The sequence below is a fragment of the Myotis myotis genome, unplaced genomic scaffold (assembly GCF_014108235.1).
Source record: "Myotis myotis isolate mMyoMyo1 unplaced genomic scaffold, mMyoMyo1.p scaffold_m19_p_7, whole genome shotgun sequence".
NCBI classification, from domain to species: Eukaryota; Metazoa; Chordata; class Mammalia; order Chiroptera; family Vespertilionidae; genus Myotis; species Myotis myotis.
This window is the reverse complement of record NW_023416379.1, coordinates 55,201,053-55,228,649: the sequence shown is the minus strand read 5'-3', so window position 1 is coordinate 55,228,649 and position 27,597 is coordinate 55,201,053. Positions and strand designations below refer to the sequence as shown.

General features: G+C 39.2%; 1 protein-coding gene across 14 annotated transcripts in view; it reads right to left on the bottom strand.

Moving 5' to 3' along the window:
- The window catches only part of SNX14 (sorting nexin 14), a 104,839-nt gene that overhangs the window by 11,622 nt on the left and 65,620 nt on the right, over positions 1-27,597 (bottom strand). For 10 of the 14 annotated variants that reach the window (XM_036316534.1, XM_036316525.1, XM_036316524.1 and 7 more), the window contains 12 exons: positions 26,666-26,710; positions 26,482-26,562; positions 26,273-26,387; positions 24,675-24,830; positions 24,241-24,365; positions 23,660-23,718; positions 21,312-21,338; positions 19,247-19,379; positions 11,011-11,212; positions 6,216-6,299; positions 4,138-4,238; positions 1,931-2,042 (listed from right to left, as the gene is read on the bottom strand). In XM_036316534.1, the coding sequence (XP_036172427.1) occupies positions 1,931-2,042; positions 4,138-4,238; positions 6,216-6,299; positions 11,011-11,212; positions 19,247-19,379; positions 21,312-21,338; positions 23,660-23,718; positions 24,241-24,365; positions 24,675-24,830; positions 26,273-26,387; positions 26,482-26,562; positions 26,666-26,710 (1,240 nt within the window). Of the gene's footprint in view, positions 1-1,930; positions 2,043-4,137; positions 4,239-6,215; positions 6,300-11,010; positions 11,213-19,246; positions 19,380-21,311; positions 21,339-23,659; positions 23,719-24,240; positions 24,366-24,674; positions 24,831-26,272; positions 26,388-26,481; positions 26,563-26,665; positions 26,711-27,597 lie in introns of those variants that run through there. The other 4 variants (XM_036316528.1, XM_036316530.1, XM_036316531.1 and 1 more) reach the window with 2 other exon arrangements.

The window sequence follows — 27,597 nt, the reverse complement described above, 5'->3', positions numbered from 1 at the left end:
TGCAACCTGTAATTACCTAACCGCAGCCGGGCCAAATAGACCCAGAGCTTCCAAGAGAAGGCCCAAGGCCCCACAGCGGCTTGCATTCCTACACAGCTGAGCATCATCAGGGCACTTCCAAACTCCAAAAAAAAGGAAGGGGAATCTGCAGTTCTCTTCGTAGTTCCTGCTGTGTAACCTCAGGCAGAGACTAAATTAGCACCTCCTTAGATCCAAGAGCCACTGTACCCAGTGGTCAGAGGGGACCATCCAGATTACAACTCCTCAGATCCATAAGGGACACACTCAGGGTGCAGTCTCAGTGAGCACCAAAGCCCCACTAAAGCAAGTCTTGCCCCAGAAGGGTGTCTCCAGCACAGAAGTTCTCCCACTGCAGACACAGCTTATTCTCGCTGCCAATTGCCCTGGAGGTCAATTCCTCCCAGTAATCCTACAACAACCAAGGCATAGCTACAACAAGACTGTGCACAAAGCCTACGAGGGGGTGCACCAAGACTGTCCACCTCAGGTAACTGGGGAGGCTGAGCCACTGGGCCCTATAGGACACCTAGCACACAAAGCCACTCTATCAACACAGGGAAGCAGCCAAAATGCGGAGACAAAGAAACAGGTCACAAATGGCAGAAATGGAGGAAAGCAAACAACTGGATATAGAGTTCAAGGCCACGATTATAAGGTTTTTCAAGAATTTTATGGAAACCGCCGATAAATTTAATGAGTCCCTCAATAAGTATAGTGAGACCATGGAGGACATGAAAAAGGACCAACTAGAAATTAAGCATACACTGACTGAAATAAAGAATAATCTACGGAGATCCAACAGCAGACAAGAGGATCCCAAAAATCAAGTCAAAGATTTGAAATACAAAGAAGCAAAAAATACCCAACCAAAAAAGAAAAAAGAAAAGAGATTCCAAAAATATGAAGATAGTGTAAGGAGCCTCTGGGACAACTTCAAGCGTACCAACATCAGAATTATAGGGGTACCAGAAGAAGAGAGAGGGCAAGATATTGAAAACCTATTTGAAGAAATAATGACAGAAAACTTCCCCCACCTGGTGAAAGAAATAGACTTCCAAGTCCAGGAAGCGCAGAGAACCCCAAACAAAAGGAATCCAAAGAGGGCCACACCAAGACACATCATAATTAAAATGCCAAGAGCAAAAGACAAAGAGAGAATCTTAAAAGCAGCAAGAGAAAGACAGTCAGTTACCTACAAAGGAGTACCCATACGACTGTCAGCTGATTTCTCAACAGAAACCATGCAGGCCAGAAGGGAGTGGCAAGAAATATTCAAAGTGATGAATAGCATGAACCTGCAACCAAGATTACTTTATCCAGCAAAGCTATCATTCAGAATAGAAGGTCAGAGAAAGAGCTTCACGGATAAGAAAAAGCTAAAGGAGTTCATCACCACCAAACCAGCATTATATGAAATGCTGAAAGGTATTCTTTAAGAAGAGGAAGAAGAAAAAGGAACTCTTACCATTTGCCACAGCATGGATGGAACTGGAGAGCGGATAAATACCACAAGATCTCACTCATTTGTGAAATATAATGAACAACATAAACTGATGAACAAGGACTGATCCAGAGACGGAGAGGCATTGATTGGACTGTCGGGCTTTGGTGGGAGGGTAGGGGAGGGTCGGGGTAAGGGGGAAAGATCAACCAAAGGACTTACATGCAGGCATATAGGCCTAACCAATGGACATGGACAACGGGGGGGGGGGGGGGGGGGGGGCATGAGCGGGGGGTGGGGGGGTAGAGGGTAACGTGGGGACAAGGACACATATGTAATATCTTAATCAATAAAAATATATTAAAAAAAAAAAAAGAAGTCCTTATTACATAAACCCTTTTTCTAAATTAATCTGAAAATGCTGATTCTTTTATGTTTATCCTTATATGATTCTCTACTTCAACTTACCAAGATTTACATCTGGTAGTATCTTATCAAGAAATTGTGTTTCTCCACCATTGGGGGAAAGGAAATCTGCCAGAAGTTGACTATTGCTCAGCTCTGGATGCTGCAGAAGTTTCTTGAATGAACAAAATAAGAAAAAAGTTTAAATATCTAGAAGGATAATCAAAACTATTTTAAACCAAGAAAGCAATTTTAAATCCTCAAAAGCTATTTCATATTCAGAATAATAATAAAACTAGAGCCCGGCTGGCATGGCTCGGTGGTTCAGCATCAACCTATGAACCAGGAAGTCACAGGTTCAATTCCCAGTCAGGGCACATGCCTGGGTTGGAAGGCTCAATCCCCAGTAGGGGGGTGTGCAGGAGGTGGCCAATCCATGATTCTCTCTCATCATGGATATTTCTATCTCTTCCTCTCCCTACCTCTCTGAAATCAATAAAAATATATTAAAAATAATAGTAAAACTATATTTATAGAAAGAACAGTATCATATAGCAGATAAGCCCTCAACCTACAGTCAGACATGAATGGGTTTTAATTCTGATTCTTCTATGTGTTAACTTGGTGTCCCTAGAAAAGTTCCTAAATTGCCTAAGAGTCAGTTACTGCATGCATAAAATGAAAAATAACACTACCTACTTTATAATGTTGTTATATAAAGCATTTAGAACCTACCTGATACATAGGAAGGAAAATTAAACATTAGCTAATATTATTTCTCAGTTTTTCAACTATAACACAATTATTACAATATCATACAACTATCTTGATAATTAAAAGAAGTTGGCATAAAGAAGTTAACAAAAACTAAATGTAGAAATGTGAAATAACTTGGTAAATCTGTTGACTAGTCTTCTTGTAACACTGTATTCTTACAAGACATACTGACTTGTAAGAATATAGCCAAAACTTTAAAGCCAAAACGAACCCAATCTTGCCTAATATTCAGTTTTGTAACTACAAAAGAGTCACAAAACTTAATGAGCACAAATCTACAGGGTTGAGCAAAAGTAGGTGTACAGTTGTAAGTACACAAAACAGTTTATTCTTGTATTATTATTTATTAATTATTGTATCATTTTCCATAGAACTGTAAACCTACTTTTACCCCACCTTGTATTAGATAAAGTACCAATAATGTAACTTTTAACTCCATATTACCAGAAAATATTTCTTCTAGAATGAGGTACTCTAGAGTTCTTAGAAAGAATTGGTTCAATAATGAGTTAATGATATCAGTAAAGACACAGGTTAACACTACTATGTGTTGTGTTCAGATATCCTTGTAGTAAATAGTTAATTCATATTTCAGTTGTTATACCACCAAAAAAATTATATAAAAAATGCTTTCTGAGTTAAAGTATTCAACAGTTCAAATACAGAAAATAAAATTTAAATACCTCTTTATACTGTTGAATATTTTTATTTTATCAAGTACTTATTTTTGGCTATAAGGTAACCAAATTTAACTGAGTTAACACTTAATAAAAACTACAAAATTGCATGTCCAAATAAGAAAGCTGTTTTAAAAAAATAAAACAGAAATATCCACTCTGGTATTATGCACTTGATTAAAGAAAGATGGTTATTAATTTTAGAGAAGTCTCAAGCAAGTAACTTTTAAGCTGAATGTACCAATAATGAAAAAATATATACCAATTGCATTGTTTACATAACACAATGATCACACACTGAGAAAAATAGAATTCACTTCCAAGTGGTAAATAGTAGAGTCAAGATATCCCAAGAAACTGGAAAAACACCTTCAAATTTAAAAAGGAAAAGAATTAAGGAATAAACAGGAGGGAAGATTCTGAAGTTCAGAAAGTGCTGAACAAAAAATCAAAGAATAAGACAAAAATAACAAAAACTATTTTGTATTCTTAGAATGTATTTAATCTTTTACACCAAAGTTTTTGTTTCTTTACTTTAACTTCCCACACCAAAACTAAGCCTAACATAAGACTTTCTTTCCTTTAGGAAAATATCTGGTATTTCATTAGTTATAAATTTTTTCAAAATATACTCTTGACAATAATTCATCTTCACATAAAAAGTTTAAATAAAAGAATTTTCTTAAAAAAAAGAATTTTATAAATCGACATTGATGAGTATTTGTAAAGCAAAGCATATATATACAAGAGAAAAAAAGACAAATCAGAGAATGCTATAATTAGCAGGCAATGTTCTAAATTAAGTTGGTGCTATACCTGTAAATATTCTTGAAATTCTTCTCTCTTTGACTTTAAGAACTCATAATTTTTGGGACCAATGATTCTCTTGGAAGGAAGCTGGGCATCAGGAAATGTGCCTGAAATTAATAAATATGAAAGTTATTACTATATTCTGCTACTACTTTAAAAACCTAATTTATGCCGAAACCGGTTTGGCTCAGGGGACAGAGTGTCGGCCTGCGGACTGAAGGGTCCCAGGTTCGATTCCGGTCGAGGGCGTGTACCTTGGTTGCGGGCACATCCCCAGTGGGAGATGTGCAGGAGGCAGCTGATCGATGTTTCTCTCTCATCGATGTTTCTCTCTATCTCTCTCCCTTCCTCTCTGTAAAAAATCAATAAAATATATATTAAAAAACAAACAAACAAAAAAAACACCTAATTTATAATATACTACAACCAATTAATAGCCACAATGCTGCCTTGTAGAGATGTGCCATTATCCTTTAAAAGGCAAAACCAGAGAGCACAGAAATTCAAACCAAAGAACTTGAGTCTACTGATATCCAAAATATCACCACTCTTTTACCGACACAGATATATTTAACCTTCTATATTAGGTTTTTTTTTAAAGATTCAAAAAATTATCATGAGATTATTTTGAAATCAGTGGAATTTTATTAGACAAAATCTTACTAAAGAAATACCTTTTCTCTCATGGGAAAAAATTATATTGCCAATGCCATATAAGGTTATAAACAAAATTTAAAAACCATGGATGTACTTCCTCAGACAAGGCTGACTTTGGAAATTTTAGTACCGAAAGGGAAAAATATTGCTGGGAATCCAACTTTGATTAATCTGGGATTTTAAAGTATGAAGATAAATGATCTTCTCTCAACTCTAACCCAAAGGAAAAGTTCTCAGAGAAAGAACAAGACAAGGACAGCATTGCATGAGATTGGCAGCGACAAAGAGAAAATAATTTAAAGACAAGTGCAACATCAAAATGTAGGCAAAAAGTATGGAGTGGAACCCTGCATTTTTTTTAGCTTCCTATAATCTCTTTATCATGGGATTTGCTCTTGAAGGTTCCCTGCCCTTCTCAATTTAGAACCAACCTGATTTTGGATCAGGGGACATTACACAGAGTTTTTCTAAAATAAAAGAATTCAGAATACATAAATCAAACCCACCAACCTGCATACAAAATGATTGGAAATACTTCATAATTATATCCCTGCTATTATTAAGTGGGTAGATAGGAGAGACTGGGAGAGGAGAAGAACAAAAAAGGAAAAATGCTCCCCTTTTCTGGTTGATCTATTCTCAAAAGAAGCATTCATCTACAAGTTTGGTTTCCATGTCTAAATATAAAAGCTAAATTAAGACATTTGCCAGATATTTGGCCCTGGCTGGGTGGTTCAGTTGGTTGGAGCATCATCCTTTACACCAAAAAACATTTGCTATGATGCACAGTAAACATGTCTACCAAGAAAGGTAATGGTAAAATAAGAACAACTCTGAAATGCCAGGTTTAAATTATCCACACATCAAGTTAAACAAAAATCAAATTGGAAAGAGAACCTTTTCTAAGACATAATTTAAAAACAGCTATATTTTACATTTTAATATTATTATTTGAAAAGCAATTTATGTGCACTGTAAAAATTTGTAAAATAGCCGTAGCTGGTTTGGCTCAATGGATAGCCCACGGACTGAAGGGTTCCGGGTTTAATTCTGGTCAAGAGCACGTATCTTGGTTGCAGGCTCAATCCCTGGCCCTTGCATGCAGGAGGCAACCAATTGATGAGTCTCTCTCACATCGATGTTTCTCTCCCTCTATCTCCCCCACTCCCTTCCATTCTCTCTAAATATCAATGGGAAAATATCCTCAGGTGAGGATTAACAAAAAATAACATAACAACAACAAATTAATAAAATATAAACAAGCAGAACTAAGATGAAAACAGGATGCCCTATTATCAAATGTACATAGGTGTCACTGTTACATTTCCTTGTTACTATTACTTAAAATTAAAAAATTAATCTGGCTCAACAACTTCCAAGAAAGCTAAGGCTGAAATGTAATGTTTTATACAAAAAGGACAACATACCATGAAATTCCGTTAGTTTTGATTCAAGTACATAGAATTCAAGGTATCTTCTATAGACAGACCAATGTTCAGGCTCATGCCCAACTGTAAATTGAATGAACATATCCTGAGTAATAAATCATTCTATAAACCATTATTATTAATAGAATGCAGTATTTAAAACGTTAAGTATACAGAGCTGGAAATTATTCCAGTCTTAATAATTTATTATTTCTTGTTATCACTCTATTAATGTATTTTATCCCATATTTTAATTTTAAATTATTTAGAAAACTTTGATAATTTCACCTATTTATGAAGTTATCTCAATAATAAACATATTTTCTGCAACAGAATCATAGAGCTGACAGCAACTTCAAAAAATTATTCAGCCCTGACTGGTTTGGCTCAGTGGATAGAGCATTGGCCTGCAGACTGGGAGGTTCCAGGTTCAATTCCGGTCAGGGGCGTGTGCCTTGGTTGTGGGCACATCTCCGGTGGGGGGTGTGCAGGAGGCAGTTGATTGATGCTTCTCTCTCATCGATGTTTCTAACTCTCTCTCTCTCTCCCTCTCCCTTCCTCTCTGTAAAAAACCAATAAAATATATTTTCAAAAAATTATTCAATTATGATTATTTTTTAAATTTCACAAAAATGATGTATTTCATAAAAAATTTATAGTCAATTTTGGGTATCACAAATATTTACTAATTATACAGTACTAGAGGCCAGGAGCACGAAATTCATGCACTCAGGAGGGGTCCCTCAGCCCGGATTGTGAGAGGGCCAGGCCGAGGTACCCCAGTGGTGCATGATCAGGGCTTGGGAGGGACATGGGAAGTTGGCCAGCCAGGGAGGGACCGTGGGAGGGCTCCAGGGTGTGTCTGGCCCATCTCGCTCAGTCCTAATTGGCCAGACCCAGCAGCAAGCTAATTTACCCGTCAGAGCATCTGCCACCTAGTGGTCAGTGCACTTCATAGCAAGCGGTTGAGTGGCCTTAGCATATCATTAACATATTATGCTTTGATTGATTGAATGGCCGACCAGATGACTGGACACTTAACATATTAGGCTTTTAGTATATAGGGTAGAACAGCACTATCCTATATAATAAAGAGGTAATATGCAAATTGACCATCACGCCCTCACAATCTGGCTGCCTACGACCAGGCCAGCAGGGGGGTTAGTGAGGGATGACCAAACAACTGAACAAGCAGGCTGCGTGGGGTGACCAGGCCGGTGGGGGGCGGCAGGGGGGGTTAGTGAGGGACGACCAAACGACTGAACAAGCAGGCTGCATGGGGCAACCAGACTGGCAGGGGGGTTAGTGAGGAACGACCAAATTACTGAACAAGCAGGCTGTGTGGGGCGACCAGGCCAGCAGGGGGGCGGGGAGGGGGGGGGCGGGCAGTTAGGGGCAACCAGGCCAGCAGGGAGGGGCAGTTAGGGGCAATCAGGCCGGCACACTGAGGCAGTAAGGGGCGATCAGGTCGGCGGGGGGGCGGGCAGTAAGGGGAGACCAAGCAGGCAGGTAGGTGAGCAATTAGGAGCCAGCGGTCCAGGACTGTGAGGGGGATGTCCAACTGCCAGTTTAGGCCCAATCCCCTGAGGGGTCCCGGATTAGAGAGAGTGCAGGCTGGGCTGAGGGGAGCCCCCCCCCCCCGCCGCACAAATTTTGTGCACCGGGCCTCTAGTCTCACAGAATTTTCTGCAAATTCTGTAAATGTTCTATATTATCTGCACTAATAGAGTAGCTATTGATCACTTAAAATATGGCTAGAATAAGTAAAGAACTGAAATTTTAATATAACCTAATTTTAATTGCCACATGTGAACAGTGGCTACCAAATTGGATAGCAAGAACTAATGGTTTAAAGACTAAGTCAGAAAAAAATAATAATAATAAATCAGGTCACCTGCCTATTCCAATTCCAGTTTCCCCATTTACTAACTACAGGGTGAAACAAAAGTAGGTTTATAGATGTTTGTATGAAAAATAATATAATAACTAATAAATAATAATACAAGAATAAACTCTGTTTCGTGCACTCACAACTGCAAATCTACTTTGGTCTCACCCTGTATGTAAACTTAAACAAATAACATTACTGCCTTAGTTTGCTTAGAATAAAAATAATTGTACCTATTACATAAAATAATCCCCCAGGACACTTTTATACAGTGCAAAGCACAGAGTAAGCACCCTAAAAATGTTAACTACTATTATTAGCATCTCGTGTCATTCTAGCATTGATTTGGAAATGCAATGGATCGTGTCAACGAAAATCACAGCAACCCAAAAGCAACACCTGTATTCAGAAAAAAACAGCTTGCCATGGTCACAACCTATAAAGCAAATTCTGTTTTTCTTCTTCAGCACTGTTCTTAAAAGATCTATGTATTATATTTAGTTTTGGTTTCAAAAACCCTGAAATTGCTATTTTGCTACACATATAAAATCCATGCAATATTTAAATGATATACTTTTTTCCCCTTCATAGGCCATGGCTTCCTAAGAACACATATTAATTACATTGACTGTAAAAGTCTACATACAGCACTGCTGACAAAAATTATCCTTAGAACACAAGTTTTAAGATATTTTTGGTAATCATTTTATGGTTAAATTATTAAGCTAAAGTTTTAAAAATAAAGAACAAAACTAAATGGTTGTCCAAAAGGCAAAAACTAAAGTACATATATTCCCAAAATATTTAAAAGTATATCATAATAAATTATTCAAAAGTAGATAAAAGTTAATACATGCTCACATATTTATGGATGGAGGTTTATAGCTGAATAGTCAAAAGTTTTAAATAATTTCCTGAGAGACAAGAGCCAGGTTTTAAGTACCAGGCACAGGAAGGAATTAAACTCAGAAGCTAACCAGGGTCTTTCTCATTCTCTCCAATACTTAAAATACCAATCAGTAGAAACAATAGGCAAAAGATGGAAACAAAACTATGCTTGAAATCAGACTATATTAGCAGTAACAACAATGGCTTATCTGTACCCTTATTAAAATGTTGAGACAGAAGAGCAACTAGAAAAACTTAATGGTAACTACAACAAAATCAAGTAGCAGTGACTCAGAACTAGATAGAGCAAGACCCTACCTGGTATTAGCTACAAGAAAAATTATAGCTAGCTACTCTGAGAATTCTTCCTTCCTCGTTCCTATGTTTTATGTTCTTGAAATAGGATCAGCTTCTGAAAAAATAAAAAAAACCTAATACTTTTTGAAAAAGAAATAAGGGTAATTATTAACATTGACCTTCACACTACCAGCCAATCATTCCCCTCTCTTAACCCTTTCCTAACATTGCCACTTTTTTCCTTCTTTCATCACAGATAGTTTCCCTCTTCCTGAGTTCAATTCTTATCTTTCTGTTCATCATTTCCAACTTTGATGTACTTTTGTTTACAAGAATGCCTCACCTCTTGGACAAACCCTAGCGTGGGGACTGTTTAACTCCGTATGGATATTATTTACCCCTTCACTGTTACAGTCTACGTGTAAAACAACCAAAAGAAAAAAGATAGCTAAACATGAACAAAACTTGTAAAGTTGTGTTTGATCATATATTTTTATCAGTTCTAATTTGCCGACAACAATGGAGGAGGAGAAATACCATTTTAATTAAGTTGTTATCTGATATAGTGCTATGTGCATTAATAATAGCCAATTACGTATAATGGCTAATGATGATGGGAGCAAAACCGTTAAAAGAACATTATATAAAACTAGGGGCTTGGCGCATGAAATTTGTGCATGGGTAGGATCCCTAGGCCTGGCCTGCGATCAGGGCCAATCTTCCCTGGCTGCTAGCAGCTGGCCCCATCCCTGGTTCCCCATTCCCCATTGGGTGATTGGAGCCTGCCAACCAGAGGGAGGGATCAAGAGGTTGGCCGATTCCCACCCACTCACCAGCCAGTCACCCTCCATGTGTAGGGCGAGCGGCGGGGCGATCAGAGTCCCGCTCACTCCCACCTGCCTTAGCCTGGCACCATCCGCGTCCGCCGCCACCCACCCCCCAGTTCCCCGTTCCCCATCAGGTGATTGGAACCTGCCGGCAGGGGGGAGGGACAAAGAGGTTGGCCAACAGGTGGGCTGGGGGCAGCTCCTATGTTGAGAATCTGCCCCCTGGTGGTCAGTGATGCGTCATAGCGACTGGTCGTTCTGCCATCCAGTTTATTTGTATATTACGCTTTTATATATAGACTAGAGGCCCGGTGCATGAAAATTCATGCACTCGGGTGGGGGGGATAGGTCCCTCAGCCTGGCCTGCGCCCTTTCGCAATCCAGGACCACTTGGGGGATGTCCACCTGCCAACTTAGGCCCACTCCTGAGGGAATCGGGCCTAAGCTGTCCGTCGGACATCCTTAGCGCTGCTGCAGAGGCAGGAGAGGCTCCCACCTCCGCTGCTGCGCTCACAGCCATCAGCCCAGCTTGTGGCTGAGCAGAGCTCCCCCTGTGGGAGCACACTGACCACCAGCGGGCAGCTACTGCATTGAGCATCTGCCCCCTCGTGGTCAGTGCACGTCATAGCGACAGTCATTCTGTTAGGGTCAATTTGCATATTACCCTTTTATTATATAGGATGCCTAGTTGGGTTGTTAGGTATCTTGCCGACTGAAAAAATTAATTAATTAATTAACCTAGAAAAATCCTAAGCTTTCATTCAATTTCCTGTTCTAGACAAGTACCTTTTGGATATGTAGTCATACTCAATAGTTATGACAAAAATGTTTGTCATTCCTGATAAATACAGACTAACCAGAATCTTTTCTGAAAGATACTCATAAAGCTTCCTACCTGCTCTTCTATCATTCCTTTCAACATCAATACAAAACACAGGTATCCTTTCCTTTTTGTCCTTCCTTTCAGAGGAGGGATCTTCAAAAAAGTCTACATATGGAATGCTAATTTTCCATGCAGCAAGGTTTCGGGGAGTATTAGGTGTGCTCACAGCTTCCACTGGAGAATCATCTTCCATTACAACAATACCTTCTTCAATCTGGAAAAAAAATACCAGGAAAAAAATATTTCTAGGACTTTCAGACCTGAGATACAACTATAAAGTAGTATGTCCACATAAATTCTGTCACTTTTAATACTTTTAAGATTAGATATTAAATTTTCTACTGAAAATATATACATAACAAATAACAAGTTAACAGCATCAACTCCAGGTTTTGTTATATCACCTATATATAAGTGAATATTCAATAAAAAATAGATACTTCAGATTACTGGAAAAGATATTAAAAAACACACAAATATAGAAAAATATTTAATTTTGGTAATAAAAAGTAAAAATTAATGTACTGATATTTTTTAATTTAGGGATATAAAATTTTATAAATGTAAACAGCCATAGATCCATCCATACAGATAAACTGGATATGTGATACATATTGCTGGTTACTAAATATACTGGCACAACCCTTCTAGAAAGCATTTTTGACATTGTATATTTATAAAGAGCCATAAAACAGTTTCAACCAAGTAATTCCATTTCTGGGAATTTTTTCTAATAAAATTATTTACTCCAAATGAATTTTTTAAACTGGGAAAAAGGCACAAGTATTCACTGCAGCATTAAATAATATAAAATTAGAGAAGAGGTCTGAAAGGGACCTACCTCTATAAAATTAAGATTGTTTTTAAATCTCCTGGCTTCTAAAATATTAGCAAAATTAAATGTTTAGAACAATAAATATTTTTATAATATTACTTGAAGAACAATTATTTTTAAAAAATAAACATGTTCTCAAAATATACACAAAGAAAGAAGGAAAAAATTGTCTCTACCTCATTAAACTGAAAGAGAACCTTGGAAGTGGCACATTAGATCTACACCTGGTCACCAAGATCTCTGACTCATGTTAAAGGGGGCAAAATATTACAGATAAACACACTTTTTAAGGCAATGAATCAAAGGTGGTAACACTTAAGAAAATTCTTTTTTTTTTATTTTAATTTTTTTTATTTTTAAAAAAATATATTTTATTGATTTTTTACAGAGTGGAAGGGAGAGGGATAGAGAGTTAGAAACATTGATGAGAGAGAAACATTGATCATCAGCTGCCTCCTGCACACTCCCCACTGGTTATGTGCCCGCAACCAAGATACATGCCCTTGGCCGGAATCAAACCTGGGATCCTTGAGTCCACAGGCCGACGCTCTATCCACTGAGCCAAACAGGTTAGGGCAGAAAATTCTTAATAGCCTAGTCAGAGCAAACAGGTAGTGGAGGTAAATTTATTTCCAGGATTCTAGCACCCTACCTTCACTCTCAGGTCTACTCTCTTCCCACACACACCTCTCTTTTAAGTGATGCTTATCCTCCCCATACAGTCCCTTGGCAATTATCCCTTTTTTTATTCTTGTCCTAAAATGGCTTTCCATAATCTCCAATAAGATCACTGGTGATCTTAGGACTTCTTCATGTTCTGTTGAAAACAAAAGTCCTCAGACCTAAAAACATCTACACTAATAAAAGACAAAGATGCTAATTGACCGTACCCTCGCTATGTCCTAAGCCACGCCCACCAGCCAATCAGAGTGAATATATGCAAATTAACCCAACCAAGATGGCGGCCGGCAGCCACGGAGCTAGAGCAAGCAGGAGGCTTGGTTGCCTGGGAGATGGAGGAAGCTAAGCTTCCCGCCTGCCCTGAGCCAGCTGTGGCCTCTGCTCATGGCAACAAAGTTTCAATTATAGAAGACAAACAAATACCAGATACCTATTTCCAGCCAGCTTCCACTAGGAGTTTGGGTGGCTGGCGGCCGTGGCCAGCCTGCAAACAGCCATCAGCCCCTCACCCAGGCTGATCACACCCTCATGGGGTGAGGGTCCCCACTGGGGGCTTAGCCAGCCTGAAAACAGCCCTCATCCCCTCACCCAGACTGGCCAGGCATCCCAGCAGGACCCCCCACCCTGAAGGGGCTGTGGCCAGCCTGCAAATGGCCCTCAGCCCCTTACCCAGGATGGCCAGGCACCCCTGTGGGACCCCCATCCTGAAGGGGCTGTGGCCAGCCTGCAAATGGCCCTCAGCCCCTTACCCAGGATGGCCAGGCACCTCAGGGGGACCCCTGTCCTGAAGGGGTTGTGGCCAGCCTGCGAACAGTCATCAGCCCCTCACCCAGGCTGGCCAGGCACTCCTCTATAATAAAAGGGTAATATGCAAATTGACTTTAATAGCAGAAGGACTGGGAATGACTGGTCACTATGACACACACTGACCACCAGGGGGCAGATGCTCAATGCAGGAGATGCCCCCTGGTGGTCAGTGTGCTCCCACAGGGGGAGCTCTGCTCAGCCACAAACCAGGCTGACGGCTGCCAGTACAGCGGTGGTGGTGGGAGCCTCTCCCGCCTCCTCAGCAGCACTAAGGATGTCTGACTGCAGCTTAGGCCTACTCCCCGCTGGCAAGTGGACATCCCCCGAGGGCTCCTGGGCTGCCAGAGGGATGTCTGACTGCCAGCTTAGGCCCAATCCCCCAGGGAGCGGGCCTAAGCCAGCAGGTGGTCATCGCCCGAGGGGTCCCAGACTGCGAGAGGGCACAGGCCGGGCTGAGGGACCCCCACCTCCCAAGTGCACAAATTTTTGTGCACTGGGCCTCTAGTAAAACTATAAAGAGAGATAATAGGCTTGCTTTTTGAGACAAGACTATCTCCTTATAAACCTGGAAGAAAAACATAAAGAAAGCATGTGTGTTGCCCTAACTAGTTTGGCTCAGTGGATAGAGCGTCAGCCTGCAGACTGAGGGGTCCCAGGTTTGATTCCGGTCAAGGGCATGTACCTTGGTTGCAGGCACATCCCCAGTAGGGGGTGTGCAAGAGGCAGCTGATCAATGTTTCTAACTCTCTATCCCTCTTCTTTCCTCTCTGTCAAAAATCAATAAAATATATTTTTTTTAAAAAAAGAAAGAAAAAAAGAAAGCATATGTGAGGAAAATACCCACTCCACTGCTTAGAACGGGGTAGCATTTTCGATGATTACAACTGTATTTTTGTTCATGGATTTAGCTTCTGAGAAGAGAAGGTAAAATGAATCGTAAAATAATAGAGAATTTGTTTAACAAGCTAAAATGGAGCTGGTCACACTTAGGTGCACAGGATGATGCTCAACCACCTGAGCCACAGCAACCAGAACCACCCCTTCCTTTCTTTTCAGAGTATTAGAGATTACTTTGCCCTCTTTTCCTACTTTCCATTATCACTATCTTTGGTTCCAATCCAAAATTTCCTTGTGCCACTACAAAAGAGAACTCTCGCAGTTTTTTACAGCTTGTATTTCAAGTAATCAGGAAGAACAAAAATAAAAAGTACATCTTCCCCCACAAAAATTACATATTGAGAAGTTCACAGTAACATAGGAAAATTTTTTTTGTTATTGTATTAAGTGGGGAGAGAGCATGACAGCAAACTATCCTATCTAATAAAAGAGAAACATGGTAATTGGCATACAACCGCTACCCTTCCCATTGGCTAATCAGGGCAATATGCAAATTAACTGCCAGCCAAGATTGCAGCCGGCAGCCAGGCAGCTTGAAACTAACATGAGGCTTGCTTGCTTCAGTGATGGAGGACTCCAGCGTTCCCCGCCTGCCGCTGCAGGCCTCTGAGCTGCAACTCTAAGCAACTATGTAACAAATATAGAAGCTAAACAAAAGCCCAGAAACCTGTTTTAGTCTGCAGGGCTTCAGCTAGCAGGATCGCAACATTGTAAGCAAAGGCCAGAATCCACCGGGTAGGCCAGAATCCACCGGGCTTCAGCCAGCAGGATCGCAACATTGTAAGCAAAGACCAGAAACCTACTTTCAGCAGCAGAGGCCTAAGAGCTGGAGCCAAGCCTCAAAGCTAAAGCTGGCCCAGAATAAAAAAAAAAAAGAAAAAAAGGAGTGGTTGGGAGCTTCAGTCACCCCCAGCCAGAAAACAGCCCTCAGCCCCTCACCCAGACTGGCCAGGCACCCAAGTGGGGATCCCCACCCTGAAGGATGTGTGACCAGCTGCAAACAGCCATCATCCCCTCACCCAGGCTGGCCAGGCACCCCAGTGGGGATCCCCACCCTGAAGGATGTGTGACCAGCTGCAAACAGCCATCATCCCCTCATCCAGGCTGGCCAGGCACCCCAGTGGGGACCCCCACCCTGATCCAGGACACCCTTCAGGGCAAACCAGCCGGCACCCACCCGTGCACCAGGCCTCTACCCTATATAGTAAAAGGGTAATATGCCTCCCAGCACCGGGATCAGCAGAGCCTCGAGGCCTCCCGGCACCGGGATCAGCATGACAGGGGGCAGCGCCCAAAACCCCTGATCGCCCTACAGCTGTGTGTGTGACAGGGGGCGGGGCCACAACCTCCCTATCCACCCTGCTCTGTTCGTGACAGGGGAAGGCGCCCCAACCCCCTGATCAGCCCTGCTCTGTGCCTGATAGGGGGGAGCTCCCCAACCCCCTGATCGCCCTGCGGCTCTGTGTGTGACAGGGTGCGGCGCCCCAACCCCCTGATCGGCCCTGCTCTGTGTGTGACAGGGTGCGGCACCCCAACGCCCCCACCCCCCACGGGCCCTGCTCTGTGTGTGACAGGGTAAAGCCATAACCTCCCCATCGGCCCTGCCCTGAGTGTGAGAGTGGCGGCGCCCCAACCCCCTGATCGGCCCTGCTCTGTGGGTGATAGAGGGCAGCGCCCCAACCCCCTGATTGGCCCTGCTCTGTGCGTGAAAGGGTACAGAGCCCCAACCCCCCTGTTGGGCCCTGCTCTGTGAGTGACAGGGGGCAGTGCCCCAACCCCCTGATTGGCCCTGCTCTGTGCATGACAGGGGGTGGCGCCCCAACTCCCCAATCGGCCCTGCTCTGAGCCCGACCAGGGGTTGCACCTAGGGATTGGGCCTGCCCTCTGCCCCCTGGGAGCAGGCCTAAGCCAGCAGGTCGTTATCTCCCAAGGGGTCCCAGACTGCAAGAGGGCACAGGCCAGGCTGAGGGACCCCCCTCCCCACCGAGTGCACAAATTTTTGTGCATTGGGCCTCTAGTATATATAATATAGCCTAATCAATGGAGGTAGAAAGGAATAGATTTTGTTTTTACAAAGAAAATCACCAAAATGTTAATAGAAGTTGTTACTGGGTGATAGACTTATGGGTGGTATTTTAAATTTTTTCCACTTTTCTATATTAGTTTGAAATTATAATATGCTAAAAATTAAAAATATAAATAAACATTATTTTGAAAAAAAGACTCCTTACTCTGGTTTACTGTCTTTATCCTATTCACACTTTTAAGGAAAAGCAAGGCTTAAAGAGAGAAAAAATGCTGTATCTGGATTATCTAAAGAGAAAAAAAGGGTTAAATAAGATTTTCTTCCATTTAAATTATGAAGAAGCAGTGAATCTCCTAAACAATTCATTGCAATCAGAAAGAGGTCAAAAGAAAGGAGTAAAGAGTTAAAGAAGAGATTTATTTACTCTTTTCCTCCCATCTTTTTCTTAGTTATTACCAATTCCCTCACTACTGTTCATTCTTTTTACACTCAGGTTAGTGGATTTCTTAGGGGCAAAGTCTATGTCTTAATCATCCTTTTATCTCTAGTGCTCAAAGTCCCTAAAAGGTAAATTAAGGATTCAGGGTCAATAAAGATTTGTTAAACAAACAAAAAGTTCAAATAAGATAGTATTTGCGTTTATGGAACTAATTGGTAGGGGAGACAATCATAAACATATAATTTCAAATAAAGTATGGTATATGCTTCAACATATGATCTAATAGGAACACAAAAGAGGAAATGTTCAAATCCACTTGGGGGTCTCAGGTAAGGGTTCATGGGGTGGGCATTTCAAGACCAGCATGTGCAAAAATATCTACACTAATAAAAGAGAAACATGGTAATTGGCATACGACTGCTACCCTTCCCATTGGCTAATCAGGGCAATATGCAAATTAACTGTCAGCCAAGATGGCGGCCGGCAGCCAGGCAGCTTGAAACTAACATGAGGCTTGCTTGCTTCAGTGACGGAGGACTCCAACGTTCCCCGCAGGCCGCTGCAGGCCTCTGAGCCTGCAGTTTCAAACATTGTAACAAATATAGACGCTAAACAAAACCCCAGAAACCAGCTTTCAGTGAGCCGGGATCTCAGAGCTGGAGTTGATACAGAGTTTCGAGAACCGAAACAAACCAGATACCTGCTTTCAGGAGCGGAGGCCTAAGAGCTGGAGCCTCAGAGCTAAAGCTGGCCCAGAATAAAAAAAAAAGAAAAGAAAAATAGGAGCAGTTGGGAGCTTCAGTCCCAGCCTGAAAACAGCCCTCAGCCCCTCACCCAGACTGGCCAGGCACCCCAGTGGGGACCCCCACCCTGAAGGGTGTATGACCAGCTGCAAACAGCCATCATCCCCTCACCCAGGCTGGCCAGGCATCCCAGGGGGGACCCCCACCCTGATCCAGGACACCCTTCAGGGCAAACCAGCCGGTGCACCAGGCCTCTATTCTATATAGTAAAGGGTAATATGCCTCCCAGCACTGGGATCAGCGGAGCTGAGAGGCCTCCCGGTACCGGGATCAGTGTGACGGGGCAGCGCCCAAAGCCCCTGATTGCCCTGCGGCTCTATGTGTGACAGGGGGCAGGGCCACAACCTCCCTATCAGCCCTGCTCTGTTCGTGACAGGTGAAGGCGCCCCAACTCCCTGATGGGCCCTGCTCTGTGGGTGATAGAGGGCGGCGCCCCAACCCCATCCCCCCCCCCCCAACGGGCCCTGCTCTGTATGTGATGGGGTAGAGCCATAACCTCCCCATCGGCCCTGCCCTGAGTGTGACAGTGGCGGTGCCCCAACCCCCTGATCGGCCCTGCTCTGTGGGTGATAGAGGGCGGCGCACCAACCCCCTGATCCGCCCTGCTCTGTGTGTGACAGGGGGCAGTGTGCCAACTCCCCTATCGGCCCTACTCTGTGAGTGACAGGGGGGAGCTCCCCAGTTCCCTGATGGGCCCTGCTCTGTGCGTGACAGGGGGGAGCTCCCCAACCCCCTGATGGGCCCTGCTCTGTGCATGACAGGGGGCAGCCCCCCAACCCCGATTGGCCCTGCTCCGTGTGTGACAAGGGGTGGCGCCACAACCTCCACATCGACTCTGCCTTGAGTGTGACAGGGTGCGGTGCCCCAACTCCCCATCGGCCCTGCTCTGAGCCTGACCAGGGGCTGCACCTAGGGATTGGGCCTGCCCTCTGCCACCCGGGAGCAGGCCTAAGCCAGCAGGTCGTTATCTCCCAAGGGGTCCCAGACTGCAAGAGGGCACAGGCTGGGCTGAGGGACCCCCTCCTCCCGCCCGAGTGCACAAATTTTTGTGCACCGGGCCTCTAGTAGAAATATAAAAGAGCATGTGGGTATAATGTGCATATTAATCAACTGGGGATCCTATTAAAATCCAAATTATGATTCATTAAGTCTAGGATAAAACCTGAGATTCTGTATTTATAACAAGCTTCTAGGTAATGCTGATGCAGCTGATCCATATCACAGTTTGAGTAGCAAAAGTTTAGGTCACAGGGTTGGGGAACGTCCAGCTCACAGGCTATATAAGGTCCGCAAAATCATTTTGTCTGAACCTGCCAAGGCGTTAGGAGTGAGTTAATTAAATGTTTGACCAAATATAGCAGGCTAATTTTTAAGTTGATAACTTTGTATGGCCTGAAAATGATGTTATAAATATCCAAATGGCCCTTGGCAGAAAAAAGGTTCCCCAGCCCTGGTTTAGGATATCTATGAACAACTCCGTATGTCTGGACCACATGGTTGGAAAGAGGTAAGATCAGGATATGAAGTAAAAGCCTAAGCAAAATATGGTTTAACAGAAACCATTCTGGCCTTAGTAGGCAGTAAGTTGGTGCTCAGGAATTTAAAAAATTAGATTAGCACCATGAAACAATAATCACTAATGAAAGAATTTATAATGGAGAATATAAAGGAAGTCTGAAGTAAGTAAGATAAAGAAGAGGGAAAGTAACAAGTAATCATATCCAATTTTTTATACTATTGTACATCTGAAGTTTACTTACGAAATCATCTTCACCTTCAGCTAAACCATAATTAGGTAACATAGCTCCCTCCATGGTGGTACTCTTGAATACTCCTTTAATTTTGCTACCTATTCTGCTGATTCCAAATGATTCTCCTCTTTTTTGAGTGCTCCTAAATATTAAACAAAAATGTCTCAATCACAATCAAATTATCTCAACAGTCTACTGTAAACAACAGTAAAGAAAAATAGTTGTGAAAGTATAGCTAACATAACTTTTCGGAGTTCTCAGTCATAGATTGTCTCAACATCTCAAAGCAAAAAGTTTAGAGTTTAAAAATGGAAAGATAATCCTAGCTGGTTTGGCACAATGGATAAAGCCTGTTAACTGAGGTCCCGGGTTCAATTCCAGTCAAGGGCACATGCCTGGGTTGTGGGCTTGATCCCCAATAGGGGGTGTGTAGGAGGCAGCCAATTAATTATTCTCTCTCATCACTGATGTTTCTATCTCTCTCTCCCTCTCCCTTCCTCTCTGAAATCAATAAAGGTATATTTTTAAATGGAAAAATAAATGGAACAATTTATTAACAAACATTTGAAATGTACCTATAACAAACATTTGAAATGTACCTATTTAATAACTGAACTAAAATGTTTAAAAGATGAGAGCCCCCTAGTGGTACATAGTTCTTATTGCCAGACATATTTTGAAAGATTTTTTTTTAATGTGGAAGACAAAGTTCAAAGCAGAATATACATATAGAACTGTACTGCTAAAATAATATCATGTAGAAGAAAAAATATATAAAACTATGACCTTCTAAGTTCATTTTAGACAGAACTTAACAAAAAAAAATTAGGTCCTCTATGACTGAAAATGTTCAAGCAAAATTCAACATTATAATCATATTAATAATCAAAAGAAAAATTAATCTTAGTTAATTTCAAACTAATAACAAGAAAAAAGAAAATGTCAAAGGAAGGGGTTAATAATGCATAAAAGAATAAAAGTAAATGTAGCCTAAGAAAGCAGCCTGCTCCGCCATACATATTACTATTAATAAACCAATATATATTGCTTTTGCAATTTTTTCCAAAGTAAGTTTTCTAAAAGCAGAAATAACTGGAAAACAATCACACAAAAAATAAGCCAAATTTTCTCCATTACAATCTACTGCTCCAGGTTTCAACAATTAAAAATATAACTTTTATCCAATTTAAAATTTGTTCTGTGTAATACTGCCCTTATAACCGATACCCAAGTAAAAATGACTGTTTTAAAATCCAAGAAATTTTATTTTGAATGCTAATGGATTGTTATTATTTCTACAAGCAAAATTACAGAAATAGAAGTAAACTGATCAAGTGTTAATTACACCAGATATATAATAGCATGTGCATGTTATACATGTCTAAGGAGCAAATAAAACTAATTTTAAACTGTAAAAACTCATACTAAATTAAATATTAAGTGGTAAAAAGGGTACTTAACCTAGATTATTTTATTTAAACAAGCATGCAATTAGTGTTTTTAAAAATCCAAAACTATAACCACAATTCTGATAGAAATGTTTCCAAAAACAAATATAAAAATGTTGACAAAATATCATTAAAATCTAAACATCTAGAATTTAGATAGATTATTCTAGTCTCTAGAATCTAGATAGATTATAAAACAATTGGGCTTTTTGAAATATGACCTATCTCTAAAATATTTCATTTGTGTTTGTGCCCAGAAATATTGTACTTCTTGCTTTAAAAAATGCTTTCAACACAGATAATTCTAAAAGTAATTTAGCAAAATCAGTAACAAAACAAAACAGAGTCAATAACCTTGAAAAGCTAGATAATGGCTCTATCGTTTTATTTTTATACTGACATTTTTATTTTATGATAACATAAGAGTATGCTGCTATTTCAAATGGGATATCTATAACCAAAGTAGAGGTTCATTTTTAAAAGATATCCCAATTAGCTGATATAAAGGTAGTAATGGTACAGTGGTTCATTATTTTCATGTTTAGATCTACTCAGATTGGTTTGGGTGCACTTTCGGGCTGAAGTAACTTACACAGAAAAGAATCACATGCTGTCTCAAGACTTACCGAAAATCATCCAAACTGAGGCTACCTCTGCAATAACAGATACGGTAGATTATGTAAGGAAAGGAGAGAGAGAGCCCAGATAGTCAACAGGTTCCACTTTAGAATGCAAAACAAAAGTGAAAAGCTTTAAAAGGTACACAGATGGATAGCATTCACCTTTGCAAAGGGAAGGAATTCTTATGAATAACAAGATAAAGAAAAGAAAAAGTACAAGGGCTGTTTGGGGCGGGGAGAGACTTGAGAGTGTGAATTCTAGATCATTAAAAAGTAGTTCTCAAAAACTCAGTATGTCAGAAAATAATTCTGTATATTTTGCCCTCATTTAGGCATACCACTTGTTTGATACAGTGGAAAGTATGCAGAGGCTAAGCCACCAAAAACTTAGCACAACCTGTATTTCCCAGCATGAAATTCATGTCCATATTAGATATAATTATACATGCTTCACATGTTTTTAATTTGCACATTTTAAAATGTATGTTTTCAGCTATGAAGCAAGATTAACAAAAGATCTCTAAATATTTTTTAAGTTGTGCATTGAGTATGGAATTAAACAATATAAATTAAAATTTTATTTTTAAGATACAATGAAATAGAATGTAGACAAAAAAGATGAATGTTTTACATATTTTAAGTCATTTAACAGCAAATTGGCAATGCTACTTTAAATTTTCAATGAAAGAATGTAAAGAAAGTCTTGCCCAGTTGGTGTGGCTCAGTGGTTGAGCGGCGACCAGGAGGTCATAGTTCGATTCCAGGTTAGGGCACATGCCCGGAATTATGGGATCAATCCCCAGAAGGGGGCATGCAGGAGGCAGCAATCAATGATTCTCTCTCATCATTGATGTGTCTAGCCTTCTCTCCCTTTCCCTTCCTCTCTCTAAAATCATAAAAACGAATTTGTTTTTTAAAAAAGAGTCTTTTACTTATTCTATATAAATAGGTAAATGAATCCTTAAGCATAAGACTGATATTATTAGAGTCAGATTAATATCAAGAAAAACTTACTTTATTTTAAAAGACCATAATCAGTGCCCAGAATGAAAAGAACCCATATTTTCTTCTTGTTTGTTTTATATTTTAAAGCCAGCAAAATTAGCGCATTAGTAAGTTGAAGACACCCAGGTGTTCTCAAAGTGGCAAAAAAAGCTTTCCATCTCTGAAATTAAGATCCTGATTCAGACTTAGCTATTCAATGGGCTAATAAGACCAAAGAACCACTCCACCTTAAATGGTCCTATATAACAATTTCAGCAAGCTTAATATCCTAGTATAGACTCCAAATATCCTAAGTCTATAAACGGCAAAATTTCACCTACTCAAGTGATGCTGGGAAATTTGATAAAAGGTTAGAAAGAGTATTCAAATGAAAGAAGAGGCACATGAGTTGAATAAAGAATGCTATTTTAATTAGCATGGATGAGATTTCTGTTAAATAAAGTCAATGTTTCATGACTGTAATATATAAATTCTTAGGAAAGAGAAGTGATATCATTACAAAGAATCATAAAGATATTTTCCACCTTTCAGAAAAGCTATTACATGTATACTATTTGTATTGAGGCATTATGTAAGAATTAAATTCAACATTCTGAAAAATGCAATATATCTACAACCTCCCCATGGCTAAGATTTTCATATTTTTCTTTGTGCTATCTATAAAACTATTCGATTTTATATCTACTTTCTCTTTGTACCACATTTCCAATTTATTTATATATTTATTAGATCCTTGCTCAGATAAACTAGAAGGTGTTGAGCAATGTGAGTACATTATAGAAATATGGATTTGATTTCTGTGTCAATTTTGTACATACTCCAATTTAAGTACAAATCGAGGTATTATTTAGTTTATAAATGGATAAAGCTTTTCTCTTCTGTTATCTTTCTTTAGGTCATTTAACTGCACACTTACATTTCTAGAGAGTCAGAAGGGAAAGGCAGAAAAACCCTCTGCTTTTCTAATCAGTAAGTACTCTAATAAAACGTACTCACTGCCAGGGGTTGAGGGGGACTACTGTCTAAAATTGAGTTATCTATGGATTTCATTTATGCATGCAGTCCATATTCACCAATAAAGCACGTAATCAAACACTAATATGTATTAACTATAAGATAACAAGGCAATGGTGTGTATCTTGTTAAAGTTTTCTAAAAGAATTTCAGGCATTCTGTTGCTGCATGTAGTACAGCTCTACAGTTCCTTAGTCAAATGTCTTGTCTACTTATATAGCAACAGAACCACATACTCACAGAAAAACAGCTAATAAAGAAAATCATGCTATCACAGAATGATTAGCATCGACAAGCACAAAAACAAAATAATACATGTGATTAAATATACCTACCTGCTGAATTTTGAATTGCGTGTTGGTGATTCTGCACCTCTTAAAAGTTGTCTGAAATACTTCAAAAATAATTGTGATTTATTAAACTAATATTTAATACTGAAATATGCTACTTTATCATACTACTTTCCAGTATAAAGAAAACGTTATTTAAATCAAGTGAATACAACCACAATCAAATAGAGTAAGGATTAAAATATTGCAAATAGAGATATTTAGGCCATTTGATTTCCACAGGTCTACAAATAATGTATATACAAGAATGGAGTTTCTATTTCACGGAATTACCACAAAGCCACTCAGGCATTTGGCAAATCAGGTAGATTACAATCTACCTGGTCATATATATATATATATATATATATATATATATATATACACATTATTTTGATATTAAAAATTGTTTTTAGAATTAACTTCTAATCTCCATTAAGTTATATAGTAAAAAAGAATATTCACTTTCTTAATTAATTGTTTTATTTTTCTGTTTATTTTGTTATTTGAATCACTCATCGAATCATATCAAAGACTACATAAGTTTTATAGAAAAATTCTCAAACGAGATTAATGTTTTGACTTACCTCATCACTGTGGCAGAACATAGGAGTAAACACATTCTCCAACAGAGACAGTACATGTTCATATGCTTCAAAAAGACATCTCATAGTTTGAAGTTTCACAACATCTATATAGGGGCCTTCAGCAACTATTTTAAAAAATTATATTGTAGAAATTGTTTATAATTATATATTAGTTTAAAATTCATGACAGTGAGATAGCATACAAACATGTTTTATGGAAAATCTACTGTAAGGTATAAAAATCGCACTAGAATGAGGAATTAGAACAACCAAACTCCAGTTCTGGCAAGTATTAGTTTCTTCATCAAAGCTTTCATCTAGTTAGTAAAGTAGGACAATGATGCCTGTGAATCTCACACAGTGTTGCAATAATAAATAAAGTATATGAGAAAACTAAAAAGCTATAGAATTCAGTCTCATCATCTTTGACTTACTTTTTTGAATCTCTTCTACAATGAAGGGATCAAATCGAATTTTGTCAATACTTTCATCCAAACAATATGTTTTATAAATTTTCTGCAACTCCTCATGAAGAGACAGCATTTCATCATTTGATAACTCTGGTCGCAAAATTCTATCATTGAATTCCTCTAGCAAATTAGGAAAGAGTAAGAAAAAAATGAATTATTTTAATATATAACTATTCATACAAACTTCATGTTCCCAGTCTAATGGTAATCAATATTAAAAGCAGCAATTATAAACAAACTGTTCATTTTAAACTTCTAAAAAGACTTAATTGGGAGTAAAATCACTGCTCAGATGAAAGAAAAACTCAGACAAATATTTTATAGACTAAGATAAAATATATAAACACTTGCATAGCAATAAAACTTTTCTAGAATTTAGAATAGTAAATACCTTCCTAAAATTTCATTTTAATTTATATTTTAACCTAAATTTTTCTTTAAAGAACATTATGTATTAATTTCTTATATGAAGTGTCTTTAATATTTTAAAATCTGATTCACTAAATAACAGTGAAAATTAAGGTGTTGGGTTTTTTTTAATTCCAGTCAAGTTTGGGGGTTTTTTTGTGTGTTTTTATAAATATATATTTTTGTTGATTTCAGAGATGAAGAGGGGGAGAGGGAGAGAGAGAGAGAGAGAGAGAGAGAGAGAGAGAGAGAGAGAGAGAGAGAGAGAAACATCGATGATAAGAGAGAATCATTGATCGGCTGCCTCCTGCATGAGTCCACAACCCAAGCATGTGCCCTGACCGGGAATCAAACCATGACCTCCTGTTTCATAGTTCAATGCTCAACTATTGAGCCATGCCAGCATGGCCAGTCAAGTTTTTAAACAATATTTCCTTCCACCATGAAAGTTACAGACTAGAGATGGAGCTGAGAATCTGAACAAACGAATCTTTTTTCTTCTTATACTTAAATTTTTAAAACATTTTGAAGAGAAATTATTCATTAAAAGATAATCCTTTGCCCTCGCTGGTTTGGCTCAATGGATAGAGCATCGGCCCACAGACTGAAGGGTTCGATTCCGGTCAGGGGCATGTACCTTGGTTGCAGGCTCGATCCCCAGTGGGGGTTGTGCAGGAGGCAGCTGATAGATGTTTCTAACTCTCTAACCCTCTCCCTTCCTCTCTATAAAAATCAAATAAAATATATTTTCTTTAAAAGATAATCCTTTTATAGTCCATACAGTGTCTTGTAAATCCAATAATGCAAGATGTTACAGAGCTTAAAATAAAAATGAAGCATTTTTTAATTTGATCATTTAATCAAAAATAATCCTTAACGAAAACTGTAACAGTGCTATTCATATAGGCTAATGATTGAGTATATTATTTTCATTATACTTAATCTTTAGTAGTTTTTTTCTGATAATAGAATTTGGTTTCAGTCAGTTATGGATTATGCCCCAATCTAGAAAGAGTGGACACTTGAAAGACAGCTCTTAGAATATCTAATAAATAAAAGGTGGTACCATGATAGATGACAACTACAACATCTTATCTGATCTCAATATTAAAAAACATAAAAATGACTTTAGAAAGTACGCAGGTAAGCCTCACCCACAGTCAGACAAATTTGCAAGACGTGTACTGCTCCTTCTTGTTTCAGAAAGTTCATAAAACGGAATAAGAGATCTTGCTGCTCTCTGATTTGCTTCAATTCTAATTTCAGCACCTAGATAAAATATGGGAGGAAGAGTCAATTAAGGCTATGTAAATATGTAGTAAAATTGTATCCAAAGTAATATGTTATTGTTGAAAATACTTACAGATGGCTTTTTATTTCTAGGTTCTGCAAATTTTTGCAAGAATGGAACCAAAGGGGAAGGTGGTTCAGTTGCTTTTTCAGGCTTTGAAGAAAGAGAATTAATTAATTAAAATTGTCATTGATTTGACAGATGTGAATCAAAATTCACATGATATGAAGTGTTTGCTAATATGTTAAATACTCACTGGACTGTCAACTATGAAGATGATAAGCAAATGATTCACAGTATCCTAATAAAAAATCATAAACACAGGTCAGAACAATTCCATTACTAACTCTGTCTAGAATTCTTATAGCTTTTATCATATTACGAAAGTTTCTAGAAAATTAAGGAACAAATGAAGCAATAGCACAGTATTTGTGTACTTATGTAATACAGAGGGACTTTTAAAAAATCTGTAATGCATGATCTCACCTTTTGTGAAAATGAACAAAGAAAAGTTATTCTGACTTTGGTGTTTAAAATGTTTATAAAATATTCGTTTCTTCAAAATCTTACTAGATCAAAAACAAAAGCAACTCAAGTGTATAACAAGGAATGGATGAGTAAGCAAAATGTTTTATTTTCCTACAATGGAATATTACTCAGCCTTGAAAAGGAAGGAAATTTCTATATAGGCTACAACATGGATGAACTTTGAGGACATTATTGTTAAGTGAAATAAACCAATCACAGAAAGACAATTACTACATGATTCCACTTATATGAGGTATATGGAGTAGTCAAATTCAGAAACAGGAAGTCGCGTGAGGTCACCAGGGGCTAGAGAGGGAGGAATGACGAATTATTGTTTAATGGGTGTAGAGCAGGGGTCCTCAAACTTTTTAAACAGGGGGCCAGTTCACTGTCCCTCAGACCGTTGGAGGGCCGGAGTATAGTTTAAAAAAAACTATGAACAAATTCCTATGCACACTGCACATATCTTATTTTGAAGTAAAAAAACAAAACGGGAACAAATACAATATTTGTATTTGCATGTGGCCCGCGGGCCGTAGTTTGAGGACCCCTGGTGTAGAGTTTGTTTTATAAAATGAAAAAAACTTGTGAAAACGGGTAGTGCTGGGAGCCGGTCCATCCTTGCTGTTTCAAAGGATCTGGCATATATGGCATACTGTT